This window comes from Sylvia atricapilla, chromosome 16, assembly GCF_009819655.1.
Source record: "Sylvia atricapilla isolate bSylAtr1 chromosome 16, bSylAtr1.pri, whole genome shotgun sequence".
In the NCBI taxonomy this organism is placed as follows: Eukaryota; Metazoa; Chordata; class Aves; order Passeriformes; family Sylviidae; genus Sylvia; species Sylvia atricapilla.
In genome coordinates this window covers 10,232,586-10,254,439 of record NC_089155.1, presented here as the reverse complement: position 1 = coordinate 10,254,439, position 21,854 = coordinate 10,232,586, and the positions used below count along the sequence as shown (strand labels likewise).

Below are 21,854 nucleotides of genomic sequence, written 5' to 3'. Positions count from 1 at the left end.
CTTAGGACAGTCATGTCAGTCATGTAAAATAATATTACACACTGCTGTGAGTTTTATGTTATTCCTTGTCTAGATACTGGGTATGTGTTACTGAAAAATACATTTTAGGAAGGCTTTTTTTTTTTCCAAATTAAGATACATAGCATTCATAAGTTACAATTCAAATTTATAAACAGAGATCTACTACAGCAAAAAGTTACCTAATTTTCATCAATTATTCATTATTCAATCATTCACATCTTTCAAAATCCCACAGAAAGAGCTTGGTATCCAAACTGGATTGCACTAAATTCTGTACAGATACAAGGTAAAAGCACCATCCCTGTTTAAGCTATTTTATAACACATTTACACATTTTGCTGAGCATCAACCTCTGGCATTCAAAGTGCAACTTTCTGATTATTGGTTATCTAAGTACTGAAACCCGTCCTTTTAAAATGTTATTTTGAGTCTGACAACAGTTGCAGACCCAAAGATCAGCTACATTTGTACAACACCTTGAGACAGCTCTACTGAGGCGCTGAACAGATCTCACTGCAGGTGTATCAATTCCTTATAATTCTCACCTTTTTCTTGATTACTGATAATCTACACATTATACAGTGACAATAATCAATGTTTTGTTCTCACAAAAAATATTCTATATATTTTTAAAAATTCTTTAAGTCATAAATAAGACCTCAAGGACAATTTTTATATTTTATGTTAAAAGGTGTCTCTCAGTGAGACACCTGCACCTCCAGAAGACAACCAGCATTTCTGAGAGGAAATTCCCACAGATTAGAACTGGCATAAAAATTTCCAGAATAAGCTGAGGTAAAACTGTCCTAGAAGGTTTAAAACAACCAAAAAACTCTATTCATGCGTCCATGGAGAAAAAAAGAAAAAAAAAAAAAAAGAAAAGAAAAAAAAGAAGCCTCCTCTAATCTGAAATACAGATGACCACAGAACAATCTTTACAGCTGTTTAATTACAACCTGTACACAGACCAGGCTGTATCAGCAATTTTGCTTTTCTTATAAGGAAGCAGATGCAAGAGGGCTGATATAATTATTTGCACAGAGGAATAGACCTGTGGCTGTGCAAAGAAAAAGCCCTTTGTCACCTGTGAGCAACACTCTCCCTAGAGTTTGGCCTTCCTTCACACAGAGCTTTAAGGTTCATAATACACCTGAAATAACTGTCTATTAACCAGGACTAAAACCTCCTCTCTCTCTATATGTGTTTCTCTTCAGTATTCAGTATATGTTTCTCTTCAGTATGAGAAACTGTATTTTCAAAATTCTTATCTTCATGCCACTAGCTCTCCAAATCTTCTTCCACAAGAAATAACGTGCCCAACAAAGCTAAACTTGCTAACAGTCTTCCAACTGGCAAAAGCCTTTTTTTTCTTACATAAAGCAATGGCAACATATTCAAGGAAAAGATTCAGACAGATTAGTGGAGTTACAAACATTCATAAAGTTTCAACACAAAAAATAATCCTGACAAGAGTAGCTATTTTAAGGTAAAATTGCTGATTTTGAACATTTCTGACAAAAAAAATGCACATAATAACAAGAAACGTTTAATGTGCTAAGTGACTTCTATGTCCAGTTTTTTCTGAGCAGACTCAGTACTGATCACAGTTTTTACATAAAGCAACCTTTCCAAACATCAGAGCCCAGATAATCTAAATATCAGTATTTTCAACTGTGTTCTAGCACTACTCCATAAAATTTTTTAGAACTGTATTTACATGTGATTTCCCAAGACAGGGAAGACAGAAAACAGTAAGGGTTCTCATACACCACAATACTTCACTTTAAGAGTTTGTGATATAATTTGTCTCTTATCAGCGGCCCAACCTGATGCATTTTCACCCCAGTTTGCTAACTGGGCTGCAGCATCCTCTGTTACTAAGGGATTCAAGTCCTGGGCAACATTCAAATTTGTTGTCCTCAAACCAAGGAGGTTTTACAAGCAACCTGCTTACATTTCCAAAGGTGGAAAACAGGTAACTTCTTGCAGAGTGCAAAACACCTCAAAAGAAATAAATCACTTCTGATTATTGACCAATAACCTTCATCACAAGCTTACTGATGCCCAAAACCCCCAGAAGATGACAATTTGATGATCATACAGACATATCCATACACGCACTTTCAAAGGCTGTTGGGAACAGCATTTTTCATAACAGAACTGAACAATATGTAATCAGAGTTAATAGCTTTCATAGCTTAACAGAATCACAATTATAGTCCCATTAGATTCCATCACTTAACGACACAGTCTTATCATATTTGCACAAGATCAAGCTACTCTTTTTACCAGAAGCAAACTCCCCTATTGCACAGCTCTCTGAGCCTCAGGTTCTTTGGGGTACAAAGCCAAGCAAGCAGGAGTCCCTCAGTCATGGAAGTTGCAATGCGAACAAACACAACTTTCAGTCTGGTGACATATGGCAGATCTGATGTAGCAGATTCCAAATAAAGCAGAATGTTCCTTTTGCTGATGCATGATTTGAACATAAAAATCCACCCCTCACCCAGAAGAGTTCTGCAGAAGAGATCCACGGTTATCTCCCAGAAAGACAGATAGTGCTTTACATGCTAAGTATAGGACTCCCAAGCTCTAATCCTGGCAAAATATCGATTCCTGCATGGCCTTGGGCAAGTCAGAACTTCTCCAACTTGCTCTTTCTCCCAGCTCTAAAGCAGAGTTCATACTACTTTATTTACCAACCACACAGGCAGGTTGCAAGGATTAAGTTTTGTAAAATGCATTGAAAGTAAAACATACTGTAAGTACTCTAAGAAACCCCCATTGTCACGGTGCACTGCAGACATTATTTTTAACAAAATCGAGCCATGCCAACACAGTTAACAGGCATAATATTGGCAGCACATGCAACATACAGGGAAACTATAATGAGGATATGTTTGAACTCGCTTACTAGTCAGTGAGAAATAGAAACAACCACATTCCACTACTTCATAGTATTTCTTCTGTTCCTTTCTGTATTCCTCATACTATGGAATTCTGATGATTGCCTCATCTATCTACATCCTAGCTCCTCTGGGCACTTCTGGGGTACATGTTTCAAGTACAAAGCAACCCAAAGAATGAGGCACTCAGTGTGAAAAAGCAACACAAACTGCTTGATTTGATTCTTCCCAGTTGCCACCTTCCTCCATTTTTATACACTCTCCTTTGCCCAACCACCAACTACCCCAACTCCCGACCGAAGGAAACAGAATTACTTCTGCAGAAGTTATTTTCCTGTTACTCCAGCTCCCAAAAGTACAACTGCTCAAATCAAAAGGACCCAAACCCACGCTCTAAATTATGTGTTCAGGTAGTCCTCCCATCCTAAAGCCACCATAACAATGGCCTGAGTTAGAACCCTTCTTGGATAGCAAACACAAGCGAAAAACCAATCAGTTTCTACAAAAAAAAGTTCCAATTTAACACCAAATGAAGTTTTGAGCCTTTAAGGCCATGAAGAAAACCTTGAGTGTGCATATTCATGTAGAACATCTTCCAGGATGTGCAGATGTACAGCATTGATGCTCTTTCAGGTATCCTTTGCTTCTGGAAAGCATCAGTGGTATGTTTTAACCACTGCTAGAGTTCAGAACTCTGGAACCCTGTTAAAGGGACCCCAGCAGTTTCTTAGTCTATGAAAGGCCCATCCTGTCCTCACCACAGAAAAGGTCTCCAGAAAGAAAGCAACGAAGAAATTTGTAGTCTCATCCTCTCATCAGCTACTGGCAGATCCAACTGAGTTTTGGGAAAGTAATAAAGAAGTTTTATTTTTAGATACAAGGCAAAACAATTCTCTTCTACAACAGCTGCAGAACTGCACCACTGCTAGTGGAAAAACTGGTCATGACTGTAAGAATAAAAAAACCCCAAACAACGAAGACAACCTATCTGCTATCTTCAAACAGGACTACATGTCACCAAATCGTGTTTAATCAGGAAAATGCCAGTCTTTGTGATCAAGCCACCAAATTTTCATGACCACTAACAGTCACTCAGAAGGTAAAAGAAAAGAGAGGGACAGAGGGAAGTGAAAGTTTCTAGATTTCAATCTCACCTAAACTAGCAGAGAAAACTGTCCACCTTCTCTATGTTATTCTCACTGCATACCTACAGCACTCACCAATCTGCTCCTTTCTCTAAGTAGACACCTTAAAAACGTACTATGAGATGTTTGTACATAAAGATAAAGCAGAAGAGAGTAACAACACAAACCTGCAAGAAGAGAAACCAGATCTTTGAACCCCAAGCTGACAGTAGTGCTAAGTAAGCATAAACTCACACGTGCTGGTTTTGTACCAGAGCACTGCTGGGTAAGATGGGGTTTTCAAAAATTATTTTAAAGTGCCCAAGTTTTGCCAATTTACAAGATGATTCTACCCCGTGTCAGCAATGACCTCTAAACACTTTACAGACTCTTGCAATGCAAAAGAGAAATGTTAGCACATAATCCCAGTTAGACTTTTCTGCAGACTTTTCTGAGCACCTCTAACAGTGGAACACGGACTTACTGCTTTAACAAATTCACTGATTTTCTACCTCTCACCATATTATTATACACAGGACCTTTCTCATTACTGAAGTACTCAGAAAAAAACAAGCTTTGTGAAATTTATTTCCAGTCAGTTTCAGTAGCGTTGCGTCCTTAATGCCGTGTTGTATACATTTGTGTTCCCACTCCCTTACAAAATCATCTCACAGTATTTCCGTGTCTTTTCTAAGAGGGTATAAATAAGGTTATTTTGGGACCATCATTACCCAAATCTGTCAAACTGGAGCACAAAGTTACAAACACAGGAGGCTCCTGAAGAAAAGACTAAGGACAACAGTTCTTCTCCTCAAAGATGTCAGAAGTGGAAAACCATCATTAATTCACAGATACTCTCCAATAGGTCAATTCTTTGGAGAAGAAATACACCAAAATCCACTAAGGTCACAGCAATTATGGCTCTTCAGATATCTCCAGTCTGGTCAGTCAAGGTTTGCTGCACAATTTTGCCTTGATGCGATACAAAGCATTATTCTGATAGTAATATATTTTAAAGACCATTGATGGAGTTTATTTTCCATGTGGTCTTTTGAAGAAAACATCTGAAACCTCGAAAGGTTTCTAATTTTCAAGTTCCAGCTTAATAACTCCTGCTGACATTTTACATTCTGCTTTCCACACAAGTGAAACTGTAACTGTATTTAGGAGAGCTAGAAACAGTAATTCTGGATAAGAAAATAACTGTCAACCACGTGCTGTCATGGTCAAACCTTCCACCAGAATTTTCAAAGTGTTTCTAATTCCTGGAGTAAAAAGCTGCATGTGCAGTGTCTGATTTCAAGCACTGTCTTAGAAACTCTTACCAGGACACACTATTAACTTTTCAGAACAAACTTGTGAATGCAAATTCCATGCATGCAGTAGGTGCACAGCACCCAGGCACTGCAGAGGCAGCTTCACACTACCAAACTGCCTCCAAAACTCTTTGCCTATAATGCTGTTATTCAAAACACAATTTCAAAAGCACAGCCACCTATTCTCCTTTCACTATGAGTGGACCTGCACTGCTGAAGATCACAGCAGTTGCACGTGGCCAGATTTGCAGAAGTGCTTGGCCCTTGTGCCTGAGAGATGTTTGGAAGAGTCCAGCATCCACCAATTCTTAAGTGTTTTGAAAGAGAAGGTTTATGCAAAGCCTTTTTAAATCTGGCTACTTTTGCAAAGTGTAAAAAACAAACTAAAGCAATGTAAAAGAAAAATACTTAATTCCGCTAAAAAAAATCCTTTTCAGTGTGAAGTCTCTTACCATTCAAGAACTCAGTTTCCAATTTCTATGTATCCAGTCACATATACTTGCTTATTTTAAGTCATGCTTATTCTTTTGAAGTCACAAATATTTCTTTAAGTGTAGGACAGAAAAAAAAGTGCTTCATAAAAATCCAAGTGCTTAGAATCTGTATTGTTTTACTTGGATCTATCAAGAACTCCAAAGGAACAATTTATGGTCGAATTTTGCTTAAGGACTGGCAATGCTGCTTCTAAGTCTAACACATTTCAGGATGTTGTGGCAGTCTGAAAACATCAGCTACCTGAAAAAAGGTCCCACTGGACCCCACGATAGCATTTTCCCTCAAAATCAGGTTTATAATGCAGTATTAACCAAAAACGTAGGTATAAATGACACAAGACTAAACTAGATCAATCCTCTGATACACTATGTCAATAAAAAAAGATAAGGCTTTTCCAGCCTATCAACTCACAGGCTTCAAATCAAGCACCTCAATTTCAAGATCTGAGTTTTACTGCTATTTTTTTTTTTTTAATTAGCAACACGTCATTCAAATAACTCATGTATGGAATAATCTTTCACAGAAAAAAAAAAAAAAAAAAAAAAGAATAATTATACCAGTTAGTACTTGGATACACAGAATGTTTGACAGACTTCATCAAACTACATGGCATCACACACCACAGACAGCATATTACACAAAAACACAGTGTTGAATAACACAGCACATAATTCCTCATCTACTTTATGTGACAGGTGCATTGCTCTGAGGCTGGTCAGGAGTTCCAAGAGATGTATTTTACTAAGACCACTTGTATTTTACTAAGACCACCTACTAAAATCACCACCAATTTCATTCAGTGTTAGCAGCAAAATTTAATTAGCTGTTCTTTGCATACTGCCCTGGAAACAATGAGCAGTAAGAATACAGCCCTTGTATTACTATGATGAGGACAGGAAGCAATGTGTAGGTTCACACAAGTATTTGTAATTAAAAAAAAAAAAAAAAAACAAAACTGGATACAAGCAACAAACCTGACTCAAAATAACAGCAAATATATAACATTAAATCTCAAAATTTAGGATATTTAAGGAGCAACAGAACAATTCTGAGCAAATAAATGCTTCTCATCCTGCTTTTCACTCATCCACTGAGTTCAGGACTAGATTCCTTGTCCAGAGATGCTCAGCACTAAGCATGAGACTAGCTACTACAAAAGCTGCAGCCCTAGACACAACAGGGTGAGGTAAGGACATAGGAAGTCTGCCTTTTGTATCAGAATGCCAGTGACTGAAAAGATGATCATAGGCTTCAAATCTGAGAGTTTTTAAGTCAGATTTTGAAAGTATTTAAAACCAAAGTAGGTAGTTTTCTTGTGTTGTACCTGCTGCTTCTCAGTTCATGAGAGCTCTGTGGTACTGGGGGCATGCAGGGACAGGAGGGAACCGGGCAGCACATGAAGGTTACAAACTACTGACAAAATCACCTGAAAATTGAAAATGTCTTTTGTGCTAATGTAATAACAACACTTCATTGGATAATGTTCCATTGTCACGCTTTGGCAGTTTGCAGCTTCATCTACACTCACATTGGAACAAAGATACCAGGCAGAATTATTTTCAATTACTGCTGAAAAGACTTTCTGGTCACCAAAAATCAGACACTAAGTAGTGGAATGCTACTATGCTACTACTACTCAACACCAGAGCATTCTCATTGTTCCATGTCACGCCTTTTCCACAATTCACAATTAAATGGCGCGGAATCTTTCTTGGATTCCTTCCTTCCTGCAAGAAATACACTTCCAAAACAAAACCCCTCAATCCTCTCTGACTTACCTGGCGGTAACTGAAAATTCTGAATGTTAGTCGGATTCTGAGGTGGCTGAGGCAAACGAGGTGCTAAAACTGTAGGAGTCAAAGTTGCTCTGATTCCAGTCGTAGTTGGTGTTGGAGTCCTTGGCAGACTTTGTGCCACTGTATTGGCAGTGCCTTTAGCCATTCCTGTGGGGGTGCCAGGGGCTGCAGGAGGTATCCCACCAGGATTGGGAGCAACATTGGAGAGCCCAGCTTGCATAGTTTGCCCAATAATCATGTTACCCCCTGTAGTACTGGGCTGGCCACCAGTAGCCAGCGTCTGCTGTTGGGACACTGCCTGGACTATAGTTTTAGGAGACTCAGATTTGATGACCTGTGTGGCAGGAGCTGCTGGCACAGTGGAACCAGACTGGCTGTTCACAAGCGACGTCTGGAGGGAAACTCCAGATCCCACAGTGGCCGTGGCGACAGCAGGAAAACTCCCCACACTGATGGTTGAATTGATCACAGTATTGCTCCCGTTCTGAGTGGCTGCACCAGGTGCAGCCACCGTGGGTCCTGCGGTGTGGATGGGGGGCCTCACCAGCGTCACCGTGGGCGCCCCGGTGCCAACGCTCGGCGGCGGCTGCGAGGAGATCACCGTGGGCGAGGGCGAGGACGCAGAGGACACAGCAGTATTAAGGAAAGAAGTCTGGATGACAGTGTTAGAAGCTGAGGGCAAAACAGCATTAACAGCGTTTCCTTTCCCCACGGATCCAGGTCCATTGTTAACAAGAGGGGCGACGGCAGGTGCAGGAGCGGGGTTGGCCGTCACAGGAGTCCCAGAGAAAGCCGCGCTTCCTGTGTGGTGAGAGTTCATCACCACGTTACTCCCATTCAAAGTCTGCACTGTCGTGGTCCCCAGCTTGCCATTCCTGGTGGACAAGGCAGTTGCCATGGTGCTGATAACCACCGATTTGCCCTGACTGAGGGTCCCTGGAGCAGCAGTGACTTCAGATCCTCCTGCTGCTGCAGTGGTGGTGCTGGTGCTCGTTGTGGTGGCTCCATCCAGAGCTGAAGTCTGGGACCTGGTGTTATGATTAATAACACCCCCCTGCACTCCTCCTGCCCCTGCAAAACAACAGGGAGGTTAAACAGAGCGAATGAGCAAGAAGAGAAGTCCAGTAAAGACAGAACGTTCTCCCTTATCACCAGGTCTTCTCCATCTCCCAAGCTGCCTGCCTGGAGCCAGGAGAACAGGACAGAGTACAAACTGAACGTGGCTTGGAAGACGTTATCTTAAAGCCTCCAATACCCCATCAAAGACTGGCAGATTCAGTATTAATTGTAACATCCCTGCTTCTGACACTACAGTAAGACAAAACAGGGAAAACATATTTAATACAAACCAAGGGAAGGGAGTAAGAAGATCATTTAAGACCTCTTCCCCATTCTAGAGCCTGACATCCAGTTTAGAAACAGGACTGCAACTGCAAGGGGTTGAAAATGGCCATGGAAGACACACTACTAAGACATACTCCCTACAGCCAGCACACATTACTCTCTAATCCTGTCAATTTCTACAAAGTAAGCCAGTCAGAGCAGGAGGCTCAACAACAGCAAAATATGAAAAGTGAAAGGAAAGAAAAACATCAGTCTGGCAAGATAAGAAGTACTGCAAGGCCTGGAGTAGATTTCTAGAAGACCCCTCTTCCTTATTACAGAATTTGTTCCAACGGATCTGAAGTTCCCACAGCTAGAGATAGTGAAAAATAAATAAATAAAAAGCAAAGCTGGTTTTCAGAAGGGACAAGATGATGCAGTTTCTTGTCCTGAATAATCCTCATGCCCCTTGATAAGGCCTGGTGTTAGCACAAGTACAATCACACACAGTCCAGGTCCTGGCCCTAAGGAGACAGAAATGGGAAAAGAATAGTGACAGGCAGACACTGAGATGCACATTATAAGGGTCAAGGAGATCCTCCTAGAAGAGCTTCATCGATCATAACAGAGGGTCTGTAGTATCTTCTTACACTTCAGCGAGACGAAATCAAAAATAAAAAAGGGGGGAGGGGAGGAATTGCAGAGAGCTTCTGGGGAGACATTTCTTTCAATCCCCCTGAAAAACAGCTTCCCTCCATTCCCACGTAGTGAGCCCTCAGTCCCAGCCTGCACACTGCCCCCCTAGAAGCCTCTCAAAAGGAAGAGGGGAATATTCCCAGGCAGCTCCGGGGGTGGGCGGGTGGGAGAAGGCGCTGTGCAAGGTGGGGTGTTGTGGCCTGAATTCCCCCCCTTGCCGGGACCCGGCGTTGTGACAACCCCCCCTTGAGGGCAGAGGAGGAATGGGAGGTGTTGGATGCCCCCTCCAAGCCCCTGGAACAAGGGAGGGGGTGCGGGGGGATTTATCAAGGCAGGCAGATATGGGGGGGAAGCATTTTGAGGGACTTCCTCCCCTTGAAATCCCCCCTCGCTTCCTCCTCTACAGGAAATAGGTGTCATGATTAATAACACCCCCTTCCACTTCAGCAACAGCGAAGGGGGAGGGGAAGGAGCATTTACACAGACAGCTAAGGCGGCATTATCAAGAGGGAATCCCCCCATAACCTCCACCCCTGGAAAGGGAAGGGGAGCAATCACAGGCGGCATGGGAGGCACAGCCATGACCAAGGGGGTGGGCTCTGCCTCCTTCAGTCCCCGAGATTAACAGAGCCCTTTTACACTCCAGCAACAAGGGCAGGAAAGGCAGAGGGGACCGGCAGAGTCACGGGCGGGCGCAGCCGGCTCCTTCTGCGGGGCGGCTGCCCCCACACATGATCCAACACCCTCGAGTAAGCACAGGCGAGGAGGGAAAATAAAGGGGAGGGAGCAGAGGCGCGGATACACACCGAGGGGGCATGATGAGGGGAGGCTCTCCCCCGTATGATCGATACCACCCTTTGCACTCCCGCTCCTGCCACAACGAGAAGGAGGAGAGAGGGAAAAGGGGGGAAAGCAGTGAGGGAAGGAGGCAGCGGGAGCTGGGGAGTGGGGGGAGGGGAGGGCCCCTCTCCCTCAGAGCCCCCCACCCCTGCCCACGTTACCTGCTTTTGTGATCTCTGGGGCACTCAGTCCCATCTTGCTGCCGCTGCTGCTCTCTGTTTGGGCATTAGCATTGCCTCCTACTACTACTCCTCCAGGGCTGGGGCTAGGGCTGCTGCTGCTACTGCTGCTGCTCACAACATGGTTCCCCAGCAGCCCCCCAGCGGCCCTCAGGGGCTCCTGCGCCTTGTGGTGCTGGTGGTGGTGGCCGGAGGCCGCCAGCTGGGACTCCAGGGAGCCCACCAGGTCGCTCACCACCTTCTCATCCACCTCCGTGTTCAGGAAAACCTCATCCAGCAGATCCGAGCCCGCCGCCATCTTTTTTTCGGAGGGTTCCTGTGAGCGGCTCCCTCCTCCCCCCCCTCCCCTCTCACGGCTCCCTCCTCCCCCCGCCCCGCTCACACTCGGCCCCCCCGCTCAACCGCGCACGCGCGAGCGCCCGGCCCGCACATCACCGGTCGAGAAGGGATTCCGCCCGCCGCTGATTGGCCGGCGCCCGCGCTATAAAAGGCCGTGCAAATGGCTGCGAACGCTTAGTTGGGAGTCGGGCGGCGGCGGCGGCCCCCCGGCGGCCGCGGGCGGGCGGGGGCTGCGGCCCTTCGGTGCGGCCGCGCCGCGGGTGCGGGGGGTTCTGGAGCCGCGCGGGGCGGTGGGGGCGGCCGCGGCCGCCGGCGGCTCTTTGTCTGCCTCGGCCCAAAATGGCTGCATGTTTTCCCTGCTGCTCCCTGCGTCCGGGTCTCCCCCGCCGGCGCGAGTCTGAAGGGCGCCCCGCACCTGTGCCAGCTGCGTGTAACTGATCCACCGGCGGGGCGGGCGGGGCACACGCCCGGCCCCGGGCGGGGGCAGCGGGCGAGGAGGAGCCCCCGCGCCTGCCTCCCTCCCGCCGCCGCTGGCGGGGCGAGCCGGGGGCTGCAGCCCCTCGGTGCGGCCGGGCCGCGGGGGCGGGCGCCGGGCGCGGTCTGACTCAGCACGGCCGGGGCCAGCTCCAGGAAAGCGCGGCCGGCTGCGAGCCCAGCGCCGGGAAGGGAAAAGGAAGAGAGCAGAGAGAGAGAGGGGAGGCGGGGGGGAAAAGAGAGGGAGACGGCGATTTTGAACGGTCCAGTCGCAGCTGCGAGCCGGCACGGCGGGGCGATCCCCGCCCGTGTGTCAGCCCGCGTTACACCCCCGCCGCCGCTTAACCCTTGGGGGAGAGCCGCGCTCCGCAGCGGCGCTCGGCGGGGAGCGCGGCCCGCGGGGCTCGGCCGGCGCTGGCTGCAGGTGGACATGATCGCTTACAGGAGGCAGCTGCACTTTGACCTTGTTGTGCAACCATCATAAAGGAAGTAAATAATGTAAAAATACGAGCCGCCTTTCAATAAACGCGCTCTTCTGCCAGGCGCTGTTTCCCCAGAAAACTGAATTACTAGGATGGTATTACCAGATGCAGTTGGAACAATATTATCAGATGGTACGATTTATCTTTCACAGAATAGAATCACAGAATCATCAAGGTTGGAAGAGACCTTTAAGATCAAGTCCCACTGCATTATCACTGTAACCCCTAAACCACTAAATCACATCACCCAGTGCTAGATCCAGATGCCTCTTAAACACCTCCAGGGGTGGTGGGTGGTGACCCCACCACCTCTCTGGGCAATTTATTCCAATGCCTGATTTAACTTAACTTTCAAGTTTTAAGGGGTAGCAAGCTTAAAATAGCACCCCTTATAGCAGGATTTTAAAATAAGCTTTGCTCTTATGTTTTGGGAATGGGCGGCATTAGAGGCTGGAGCTCTATTGTAGTGGGATGGGCTCAGCACCTGCTGGTTGATGATTCTGGGAAACTGACTGGCCTGAAAGCTGCTGCCTGAAGGCTGCTGGAGACTTGGAAGAACAAGAGCCATGAGTTATCTGTGAAAAGGGGATCACTTTAAATATGCCCATGTTTTCTCTACATAGATTTGCCCAGCTGTGGGTGTCAACACTTCCTCCATCACATATTTGTGGTGATCACTTAACCTGTAGTACTTTAACATGAATTAAATTGATCTGCTTGACAGTCGACCCCATGAGCAATGGGAACAGTGCTGAAGTAGTCCAGTTCTCACCCTGTCCCCAAATATGCAAACATACCTACAAGGGAGAAGCTGTTTGCCAAAAATTCAAATAAAACCTGATATGTATTTGCTCTTTACATACAGGCCCCAAATAATAGTGCAAGTACCTTTAAATCAAAAGTCAAAAAATTCAGCTCATAGTGAGGGGATGTTACTCTTCTAGTTTCTATGTCCTGTTCTCACCTGCAGTGGACTTTGGCTGATAACTGAAAATTACAATGTTAAGCCTTTCCCAAGACTCTGCTCACTTACCCCCGTGGCATCACCCTGAGAGACTGCCTACAACCCCTGGGTTTTATATTAATATTTTATTCTGATACTCAAATGCTTTTCTCAGGCATCACTTGAACCTCAAGGGTGAGCAAGAAACTGCCCTTTTCATCTGGATGAATTGTAACTCCCGTTTTATCAATTTTTGACAAATTACAGTGCTGCAAAGTAGTTGTGATTTTACAGACATCCTTGTAGGTCACATTGCCCGTTTCTTACAAGACAGAAATGCTGCTTTGAGCAGGGCAGTCCCAACCTCTTTGCTGCTGCCACAGTCAAGCACGTTGCTAGTTTTAGCTATGGTGAAATTCCATAACCAACATACCAAAGAACACTCTGGAATAGAAGCCTGGTCACATTCCCTACCCAGCAGAAGAGTTAATCAGCTGCTCAAATGGTTTATTAAGGGTGAAAAAGCTTGACTTAAACTAAGCCAGCCTAAAGGTGCAGAGTGGGTGAAAGACTTTCTTTGATGGCATCTAGCCAGGGTACAGCCCTGTGCTGGGTCACAGTGCCTGAGGAACAGGGGAGGAAGAGATGGAGGATGTTATCAGGGGGCAGCAGCAGTCAGCATGAAGGGGCAGAGCAGCCTGCATTCTTCCTCTTGCTCACATTCTAGGACAGCTTGAATGTAGTTTACAGATGCCTACAAAACTAGAAATAAAAACCTCGAAATCTTCACGTCCTCATTCTAACACTCTCTTTAGTGTACCATATGGCACATCTACCATATTAGGTAAACAACTTTACAAAATTACAAGAGCAACTGAGATTCATTACAACTTGTGCATTATAAGTGTGTAGGATTCATTACTGAATAATTTATCTTTTCATACACTCTGTCTCTTGTTTGACAGTGGAAGTAAGTTTCTAGACTGAATTCTTCAGGACAGGGATTCCAGCTCCTCTGTGCTGTACTACGCCATTTTAAATGATACAAAAAGAGCAACTTGCACCAGAATTCTAGTAATGGAGTACAGGTAATGATCAGTGTTGGTGTAGGAATAGGCAGACTCAATATACAGTGAATGCTGTGAACTTCACCCATCAGCACCCATCAGTTACATCAAAAGATCTTGAATGTTACAGGCACATATGGGTTCTCTGTGTGTCAAAGAGCAGAAGCTAGCAAGAGCTATCCAGGAAAAATGGAGAATTGTCAGTTCCTTTAATCTCCTTCCTTTGTGTTATTATATTATTACATATTATTACTTAAAATACTTATTTTATCCCCTTGATCTACAATGTAGGTCATGACACAGAGACTGTCTCAGGTTAAGGTAATGCCATTCTCCTTCTGTTTGTTTTCTAAAAATTAAGTTAGTCTAGAACTCATTACAGAAACATCTGACAGAGGTATGGATTGGGGTGACAAGAGACAGAACAGAGAAGCCTATGGAAGGTTTTAGTCTTAACTGACCCTTCAGAAGACTAAAGGCCCATCAATAAATAGATTAAAAACTTACTGTTTTGATGGGTGATTTCTTGCTCTTCTTTCCTGCCCCTCTCTCTGCTCCTCACACAGGATCATTTGAAATGCAGAAGGTTGGGATTTAACCAGTAATACCTTGATTTCAAAAGTTCAGTCAAACAGGATGACAAAATTCACACTTGTGTCAGTCTCCACTGGAAAATGTTCGGCAAAACCCAAAATTTTGGATTCATTCATAAAGCTTCACTAACCTTGTAGCCAATATCCCTCCCTCCCTTTCTGCCTTGTACCCCATTTCCTTTCTTTTTTTTTCATTTGGAGGAGCATAGGAGGTCAATGGATAATTTGGTAATTAGAGAGTGTTAGGAGCAAAGGAATGAAGTCTGGGTTGAAGATGATGTGGTTCTGTGAAGTTCCCCATTGGTAACCTTGAAAGTCTGTGTGCTGATTCATCTGCAAATGGGTGTCAGTCTCCACTAGCAAGTGATCAGGAAAAGCAACAAGACTTCATTGCATCCAGAATAAGTGTTTGACAATCAAGGAAAAATATTCCTGGTTTAAGTATTTTTCTTTGAGTTTAGGGGAAAGTGCAGTTCTACTCCAGACATGCACAAGTAAGTAAATAAAGCAACTTCAGTGGTAGTCTACACTCTTGACTGTCTACTCCCTGAAAATCTCAAAATATTGATAAAGTCTTGGTCTTCAACCCATCCCATGTACTTCAGTTGTCCTTAGGTTGCCCTGAAGAAGTCTAATGCTCCTGATAACATAATTGACATAATTAAGTACAGTATGTTGCAGGAAAATGTCTTAACCCTTGCACTGTAAAATAAAGAGATGAACAGTAGATTTGGAGAGCAATAGTACAGTCCCTTTTTATTTTATGATAATCATACCTATGTACACCCATATTTCCACTAAAGAACAGTGTCTGTCTTCATGAGTACTGGAATGTTTCTGCCAGCCACAGAAGCACCAGCCCTGTGCTGCAATTCAGTGTTCTGGACAGAAACCTCACATGACGCTGCCAGGGAAGAGAAATGGCAAAAAGCACTCACTTAAATAAGTGTTTGCATCTACATAACAAGTACTGGAACACCAGAAGTAGAGCAGAAAAAAACCCAACTCTCTTTTTCATAAAATATATTTGATTGTATAAATATACTATGAGACAACTTAAGGGATATCCTCTTTTTAAAACCAAGGTATTTAACAATACCTAGTTATTAATTATGAAAGACAGAAAATATCTGTTAGAGGGACACTACTTCCAAGCTTGGTTTGAAAACCAAAAAGCTAGCTGAGCACACAACTGCCTTGGCATTCTCTTAAGTGCTTCTGGGAGAGAAGACTGTGCCACTTGAACATGCTACATGCAATTCCCACAGGAATTATTTATGTGTGGCTCTCCTGAGGCATTCCAAAGTCCACGCAACCCAACATCCTGTGCCCAAAAGAAAACGCCCGGAGAATATACTGTGGGATAAAGGATCCTTGTTTAAAACCCTTCAAGACTTTACAGCATAAAAGAGCTGTGGAAAACTTTTTTCTTCTCAACTGCTCTTCATCTGGCTCATCATGCTTGTTACTGCCAAGATAGGAAATATCATTACCCAGACCCATCTGTAAGGGAATTCCTAAGGAACTTTACTCATGGGAGCAAATGCAAGTTTCTAACCACACACCCCAGAAGCTAACAGAGATTTCTAAAGCAAATCTTCTGGAGGGGATTACTAGCAAATGTCCAGAATTCTTTCTGTGGAAGAGACAAGCAGCAGAGATGTCAGCTAAGATTTGTGTTTTATCTCTTCTGAAAGATCTCTTGTGCAAGCCTACATGATTCATGGGAAAAATACTGTTAGAAGATTAGAGGTCCTTCTGGTCACTACAACCAGCTTCAGTAATTTCACATATTTTGAATTTAGCAAATTATTAGAACTGACTGGGCCAAATGAAAATGCTTTCCTCACTAAGCAAATTAAAGGACTTTTGGAAAATTGAATCACTATTTCCAAGACAGAAGATGTCAAGAAAATGTGCCTACTGATGGGTCTCATTACTGGAAATCCAATTTGCACATTTTACAGCCAGGATTTGTTAGAATGTGTTTGAAATATTTCTTTTTAGTGAGAGGTGACTTTGGCATATTTTGCTTCAATTCTTCGGCGAGTCTTTGTGAGCAAAGTATGATCCTGCCAGGGATGTTTTATCAACAATACATATCCTCAGACAACCTAATGGGACATGATACTACGGATATTCCAGTAATGGATTCCTGCCCTCCCTTGATTCAGACCTGAACACATTTAACAATTGACCAGTTATGGCAATCAGTATTATCCTCCTTCTTTATATGCTTCCTTCCACTCACTAGCCTTCAAAAATACATAAATAAAAATAAGTAAAAGAACTGAAAATGAATCTTCATCTTGTTTAATCCTGGTCAGTACCAAGTACAGGTACAGCCAATGCCACATCAGCTGTGAAACAGCAGTTGCTGTAGATGAAACATTTGTCCTATTTCATATCACAATGCCTAGAGAATGTAACTTACAGGAGCAGAGCTGGACACACTCTTTATCTAAATTGTTCAGTAGCCCCATGGTTCCTCTCTTTTAAGATAGAGGAGTTATTTCAAAAGAAGATTCTGTGTGTGCCTGAATACACACATTTTAGCTCAACAGTAATATCAAATAAAGCTAACGGGCTGTAAAGTTGGTAAAACTTTCAGCATATATTCACTGCATTTGAACTGGAAGAATAATCACGTGTGCAAGCAGTTCTAAAAGTCATCTTCAGATGACAAAAAATGGCTAAATCGTTTTCCCCACTCCATCTCTAGTTCACAGTCTGTCAAATGCTCTTACCAAGCCTTAGGAGACAATAGACTTCGTGACCAACCTGAGTGAGATTATAAAGAAAACAGACACAAAAGACACTGAACTGGAAAGCCAGTGTAGACAGACGAGGTATGGAAACATCATCCCTTACAGAAAAAAATGAAAGCAGTCTAGTATAGAAGGTTTGTTTTGGTTGTAATGAAATGAGATTTTATCTAAACTTTTTGTGGATTTGGAATGCAAAATGTATGTAAGGAAGATTTTGCTGAGTTTTTGTTCTGGTTATTTTTTTAATGACTCCTCTATAATAACTGATTAAAATAAATCATGCCATAGCTTCCTTATTGAGCTGTCTCAGACTTAATGAAAACACAGCTAGAAAGGCTATTAGACAAGTTTATTTTTTTTCTGGATTCTCTGGCAGTCTAAATATTTAGGGATATGATTCCAGACTATAGGTTACTTTCTTTCACTACCTAAAACATATTCACACTATCAGAGACAGTTCTGGAATGGCCCCTATTCGTTTAATAAGCTTTCACCCATTTTGGAAACTGCAAACAAATCAAATAACTCAGTTAAATATGGGACGTGTTCCCATAGTTGCCTGAAGAAACTAGTGCATGCCAGACAAAGATTTTATCTCTTAAAAGACAAGATGGGCAAAACTTCCAGCCCAAAAGAAAATGACACACCTGGATGGAGGGCCAAGGGAGTTGTGTTGTTCCTTACTGTTACCTACCTTTCTTTGTATGGGGTACCTTGCAGTACTCCTCCAATACCACACAAGTATAACAACATTTCTGTCACTATTCTTCAGACCAGTTCAAGCTCCAAGTTAAACTTGCACAAACCTTTTGTCTTCAAAATGTCCTACTAGCAACTAGATGTCCCAAACAGCATTGGGAAGTTTGGCACAGGTGATGTCATAGGCAGAGTAAATGCTGAGGATGCTGCTGAGTAAAATACAGAGTCCAGGATGAAGATGTGAGGCATTCTGGAAAAAAATGAAACATATTAATCAGAATAAAGTGAGAAAATTGAAAAGCCAAATCTCTTTTTTAGTTACTTTATAGAAAAAAAGTGGTTTAAAAGTGCATTAAATACCAAACATCTTGTCATACATGAAGTGATGGAGAAATGAGGCATAAGGTACAAAGAATGCAAAGGCTTTGGAACAGTTAAAGTCAGAATTGTTGTATGTATGTGAAAAGTGTGTACACAAATACTACAATGGTAAGGAGAAGTTGTGAGTTAGGAGATTAAATCCCAATTTATTGTCATACAAAAATAAATTACTTTCTGAAATTGCACTAAAATCCTATTGCTATTAATTACTTTACCATTCAAGGTATCTTTAGCCTAAACCTGAATTAAAACCTATAAACTTTAAACTCCAAAGCCTCTTTAGTCTTATTTAAAAAATGAAAACAACAAAGATAAATGAAGAACACCCTAGAAGATAAAACAATGACTAATAATTCATATCCTCAAAGGCATTTCTGAAACATGCCTTTTAAAACAAGTCCAGGAACAATTCAAGCCATGAAAACTGCAGCAGATGTTGTGCAGGGAAAGAACAGACACTGCCAAGGCTGGTAAAATGATCCCTTACCTCACTGTACAGAAAGACATCGACTCTAGAACCCATTTGTAAAACAGGTGAGGAGAGGGAGATTCTTTGGCTGAATACCAGTCCATTTTAAAGAATGAATGCAAATGAGGTCTCTGAACTGAAACATCTCATGAAGAACTGTTTCCTCTTCGTTCTCAGCCAAGTGATGTACATTGTTGCCCTATGGTTTGATTTGCTCAGCAAGAGGGGTGCAGCTGGGTCTTGGTTGAACCCCACTGAAGCCTCAGTGCCAAGGAAATAGTGCTCAGTACTGATAGCTGGAAAATGTTCAACAATTTGGAGAGAGAGAAAAGCTCAGAGAGGGAAGGAGGAGCCCTTAAAGAAACATTGTTGTCAAGCTTTCTGGAATTTTAGCCAAACGCAGCTGGTGAAGGTAGATTTCTGTCCAGGGAATGGTGACATTTTCTGGTCTGCAACATCCAGGGGTGTGCAGTATGTTTTGTACTGTCAAAAACATTTGATTTTGTTAGAAAAGACTGGTCCCAGAGTGATGTATCAGGCTGTACTCCCATCTGCTCCTTGGTCTCTCCACTGAGACACTCAAATGTACCAAGTAGGATTTACAGTTTACAGCACTGGTTATCACTGCAGCTCTTGAAACTCTTGGAAACCTGGGCACAAAGCTCAATACATACATTCTTATTCTCCCAATGAATGCATAAATATGAACCTCTACAAAATTTCCCCCTGCAGACTAATCCTCTACAGCATTTCATCCCTATAAGCCCATTTTTTTGCTTCCTTTCTACATTTATTACTTCCTTTTTTTTTTTTTTTTTTTTTTTTTTTTTTTTTTTTTCTTTTTTTTTTTTTTTTTTTTTCTTTCTTTTCATTGCAGTGTGTATTCAATCCACCTTTTGCTCACGTCATGCCTGGAAGAACTTTATGAAATCCCACTTTTATCCCATGCCCTCACATCAGTGCGTCTGCGAGGATACTCAGAGGTTTGCCATTCACTTCAGAGCAACATATTCCAAAGAAAAGCAGCCTATGCAGCAAAAAACCCAGTCAGAAATGTCTCCTAATGGAACTTAGTATTTAGGCACTGTTCAGTGCTCTCCACTCTGCTAGATAGACAACTATATCTCTTTGTGCCCTAATTATTTCTAAACTTAGGTCTGAATCCTCTTACTCTTTTCAATGGAAGACAGATGCACAAACGACTTTTTTAGAACGTGTCTGACTTAAAAGTCTTCATGCTTCAACTTTTGTCACCAAACTGCAAACTTCAGCTTTGTCAACCTTTTTTGTATCCTGAAGACTATCCATTTAAGTGTCTTCATGAAAGGATCTCTTAAAATTATATCCAGCTTCCACATCTGTGAATAAATCACTACCTACTTAGCCAGGATAACTTCATCTTGCCATTCATGATGTAGAAAACCTCAGTATAAAAGCTACTTGCTCTTCCTTCATTGCTCCATTCCCCAAAACTTCAATGATGAATTGAACTGCAAGAGCAGGCACGATTTTGAGCTGAGTTCTCAGTCTTATGTCTAGCACTGAGTGTGGGGTTTAGTCTCACTTCTATAGACACTGGTGGAGTGGTCTGCATGTGGAAAGTCTGGAATAGCAGTTTGTATTCATTCTATTAAAAGATGTTACACATATTCAAGATTTAGTTTTATAAAAAAAAGTGAATTTATGTTCCCACCTTACTCTGTTGCATCAAGAGTGACTCCTAACCATGATAGATTCAGGCAATCAAACAGAACTTTTGAGTAGATTCATGGCATACAAATAGCAAAGCCTGGGCAGGTCAGAACAGCACTCTTGGCTTATCCCACCCATTTAAGTGGATATATTGATATATCTTTAAAAAATGAAGAGTTAGAAGTCAGACTAGTAACTTGAATTTTCCACATGGAAGTGCTACACAAACAGAAAAATTCTCCAGCATGCTTTTGTAATTTTACTGCTGGATTTTCACAAGTACAAAAATAAATTATCATTTTGCATTATAGCAAGGAACCGCATTACCTTTTAGAAAGTGGTCGATTTTTCAGGGAAAATAATAACTGACTACAGTATGAAAAATGGCATTGAATGCAGTCATGGAACAAGAAAATAAAAATGTATCATTCTAACATGACTGTATTTACAATGAAGCTGGGTAAAGTCTAGATTAAGAGTGTTAATTCTAGTAAGTAATAAAAAATGCTGCTCTTTTATCTTTATATGGAATTCCTTATCTCAGATAGTGACAGCACACATTATAAACACTGTGTATCTGCACAAAATAAGTTTGTTTTCAACCAAACTCACGTGAGCATTTCTTCCTCTTATGTTTGTATTTGATACAATTGGATCATTCAAATAAACACTGCCCAAAGCGTGGTTTCTCTGTCATGCTCACAAACTCTGTGGGTTGGGATAAGGAGTTTAATCTCTTTGCCATCTCCTCCTCACTGGTAAAATACATTTTGTCTTGACTATGCAATGCCCTTGGATTGCTGAGAAGTGCAATGGAAAAATGCAGATTTATGCCAGTGCCATTGAATACATAGTCGAGGTACTAATTAAGAGAGCCAAACCCCCATAAGCCTAAAACTATGACATTTTATAAAATATTTCATTTAAAACCAGAAGTTAAACTGACTTTAAATTTGATATATGGGGGTGGAATGAAAGATGTCAAAAATAAAATCCCCAAGGCACAGACTCAAAACTGAGAAAAAGAGAAAGAGAGAATGGGGAGAGAGGACAGAATAGCATTAAAGGTATTACAGTTTCTGTATTTATTTCTGAAATAAAAAAGAAAACAACACATTATTTTGATGGATTTTTTTTTCAGGAGACCCCTTTTCCTGAGATGTAAGACAAACTAATGTAATGAAATGCTATTTCCTCCATACATCACTGTATTTCTTTTTCTTAGACTATGAGAAATTGAGAAACTAATTT

General features: G+C 42.3%; 1 protein-coding gene across 1 annotated transcript in view; it reads right to left on the bottom strand.

Moving 5' to 3' along the window:
• The window catches only part of TAF4 (TATA-box binding protein associated factor 4), a 35,890-nt gene extending 24,860 nt beyond the window's left edge, over nucleotides 1–11,030 (bottom strand). Inside the window, exons 1-2 of the mRNA XM_066330898.1 lie at nucleotides 10,679–11,030; nucleotides 7,641–8,729 (exon numbers count right to left, since the gene is read on the bottom strand). Coding sequence (XP_066186995.1) covers nucleotides 7,641–8,729; nucleotides 10,679–10,994 — 1,405 coding nt within the window. The 5' untranslated portion in view covers nucleotides 10,995–11,030. The remainder of the gene's footprint in view (nucleotides 1–7,640; nucleotides 8,730–10,678) is intronic.
• Between the last annotated feature and the right edge of the window lie 10,824 nt (nucleotides 11,031–21,854).